General features: G+C 54.0%; 1 protein-coding gene across 1 annotated transcript in view; it reads left to right on the top strand.

The window, feature by feature from the left end:
* Nucleotides 1-245: 245 nt before the first annotated feature.
* Nucleotides 246-2,500, top strand: part of LOC129694014 (C-type natriuretic peptide-like) — a 4,626-nt gene continuing 2,371 nt past the window's right edge. Inside the window, exons 1-2 of the mRNA XM_055630738.1 lie at nt 246-379; nt 1,871-2,161. Of these exons, the coding sequence (XP_055486713.1) occupies nt 302-379; nt 1,871-2,152 (360 nt within the window). The 5' untranslated portion in view covers nt 246-301 and the 3' untranslated portion in view covers nt 2,153-2,161. The remainder of the gene's footprint in view (nt 380-1,870; nt 2,162-2,500) is intronic.

The following is a 2,500-nucleotide window of genomic DNA, read 5'->3' as shown; positions in this document are numbered from 1 at the left end:
GTGTGTGTGTGTGTGTGTGTGTGTGTGTGTGTGTGTGTGTGTGTGTGTGTGTGTGTGTGTGTGTGTGTGTGTGTGTGTGTGTGTGTGTGTGTGTGTGGGGGGGGGGGGGGTGTTGGGGCAAATGTCTAAGTGAGTGGGGACTTCCCCATGGAAACTGCATCCTCTGTAGTTTGACGTCAGGATGGATCGGGCATAAAGGGACTGTTAGCTGGCGAGGGCCACAGACAGAGACAGAGAGAGCAGCGTGGTCAGTCGGTCAGTACTGGACATCCGTGACTCTTGCCCGGACACAGCTCCAGCGATGTTGGTCAGTGTGGTCAGTCTGGCCACTGTGTGCCTGGTGGTCAGTGGCAGGCCCAGCGGTCAACACCGGGACCAGGTGAGTGAATCGTTGCATCTCGCCCAACAGGTGCAGGAGTAGAGGCCATTCGGCCCTTCGAGCCAGCACTGCCATTCAATGTGACAATAGACAACAGGTGCAGGAGTAGAGGCCATTCGGCCCTTCTAGCCAGCACCGCCATTCAATGTGACAATAGACAACAGGTGCAGGAGTAGAGGCCATTCAGCCCTTCTAGCCAGCACTGCCATTCACTGTGACAATAGACAACAGGTGCAGGAGTAGAGGCCATTCGGCCCTTCTAGCCAGCACCGCCATTCAATGTGATCATCCCCAATCAGTACCCCGTTCCTGCCTTCTCCCCATATCCCCTGACTCTCTCTCGCTATCTTTAAGAGCCCTATCTAGCTCTCTCTTGGAAGAATTCTCTCCAGAGAACCTGCCTCCACCGCCCTCTGAGGCAGAGAATTCCACAGACTCACCACTCTCTGTGTGAGAAAGTGTTTCCTCGTCTCCGTTCTAAATGGCTGACCCCTTATTCTTAAACTGTGTGTGTGTGTGTGTGTGTGTGGCCCCTGGTTCTGGACTCCCCCAACATCGGGAACATGTTTCCTGCCTCTAGCATGTCCAAACCCTTAACATAGAAAATAGGTGCAGGAGTAGAGGCCATTCGGCCCTTCAAGCCTGCACCATCATGGCTGATCATCCAACTCAGTATCCTGTACCTGCCTTCTCTCCATACCCCCTGATCCCTTTAGCCACAAGGGCCACATCTAACACCCTCTTAAATATAGCCAATGAACTGTGTGGCCTCAACTACCTTCTGAGGCAGAGAATTCCACAGACTCACCACTCTCTGTGAGAAAAAGTGTTTCCTCGTCTCCGTTCTAAATGGCTTACCCCTTATTCTTAAACTGTGTGTGTGTGTGGCCCCTGGTTCTGGACTCCCCCAACATCGGGAACATGTTTCCTGCCTCTAGCGTGTCCAAACCTGTGGTTTGAGGGCACATTGTCCGATTTTAACAAAGGCCATGTTTACATATTGTGGTTTCACTATTGTGGAAATTTAGAACGGAGACGAGGAAACACTTTTTCTCACAGAGAGAGTTGTGTGAGTTTGTGGAATTCTCTGCCTCAGTGGAGGCCGGTTCTCTGGAGAGAATTCTTTCAAGAGAGAGCTAGATGGGGCTCTTAAAGATAGCGAGAGAGAGTCAGGGGATATGGGGAGAAGGCAGGAACGGGGAACTGATTGTGGATGATCAGCCATGATCATATTGAATGGCGAATGGTGCTGGCTCGAAGGGCTGAATGGCCTCTACTCCTGCACCTGTTGTCTATTGTTTCTGCCCCAGTTAAACCTCCTCGTATTAAACCAGGGGGTTCCCCGGCGAGGGAGCGCCGCGCTGTGTGTGTGTGTGGGGGTGGGACAGTGAGGGAGCGCCGCGCTGTGTGTGTGTGTGGGGGGGAGTGAGGGAGCGCCGCGCTGGGGAGATACACTGACCCACTGACCCACTGACCGCTCCCTCCCTGCAGCCGGGGCCGGAGCCGGAGCGAGGACTCAGGGCATCAGAGCCGCTGCCGGACACCGCTGTTGCTGCTGCTGCTGCTTCGGCCACGCACACGGACACGGACAAGGCCACGGACACGCACACGGACACGCACACGGACACGCAGGCACAGCGAGCCTGGGCCAAATTCATCCACTTCGTCCACAAACAGAAATCTCCCCACGGCCGGAGGCGCAAAGGGCCGACAAAGGGCTGCTTCAGGATGAGGATGGATCGCATCGGCTCCATGAGCAAACTGGGGTGCTGAGACCCACAGGTCAGTGACAGAGAGAGAGACACAGAGACACAGAGTCACAGTCACACACACACAGACACACACACACAGACACACACACACAGACACACAGAGACACAGAGAGAGAGACACAGAGACATAGAGACATAGACACACACAGAGACACAGAGACATAGAGACATAGACACACACAGAGACACAGAGAGAGAGAGAGACACACACACACACACACACAGAGACAGATACACAGAGAGAGACACAGAGACAGAGAGAGAGAGAGACAGAGAGAGAGAGAGACACACACAGAGACACACACACACACACACATACACAGACACAGAGAGAGACAGACAGACACAC

This window comes from Leucoraja erinacea, unplaced genomic scaffold (genome assembly GCF_028641065.1).
Source record: "Leucoraja erinacea ecotype New England unplaced genomic scaffold, Leri_hhj_1 Leri_51C, whole genome shotgun sequence".
Taxonomy (NCBI): Eukaryota; Metazoa; Chordata; class Chondrichthyes; order Rajiformes; family Rajidae; genus Leucoraja; species Leucoraja erinaceus.
Note: the sequence above shows the minus strand (reverse complement) of the source record. Positions and strands in the feature narration are given on the sequence as shown.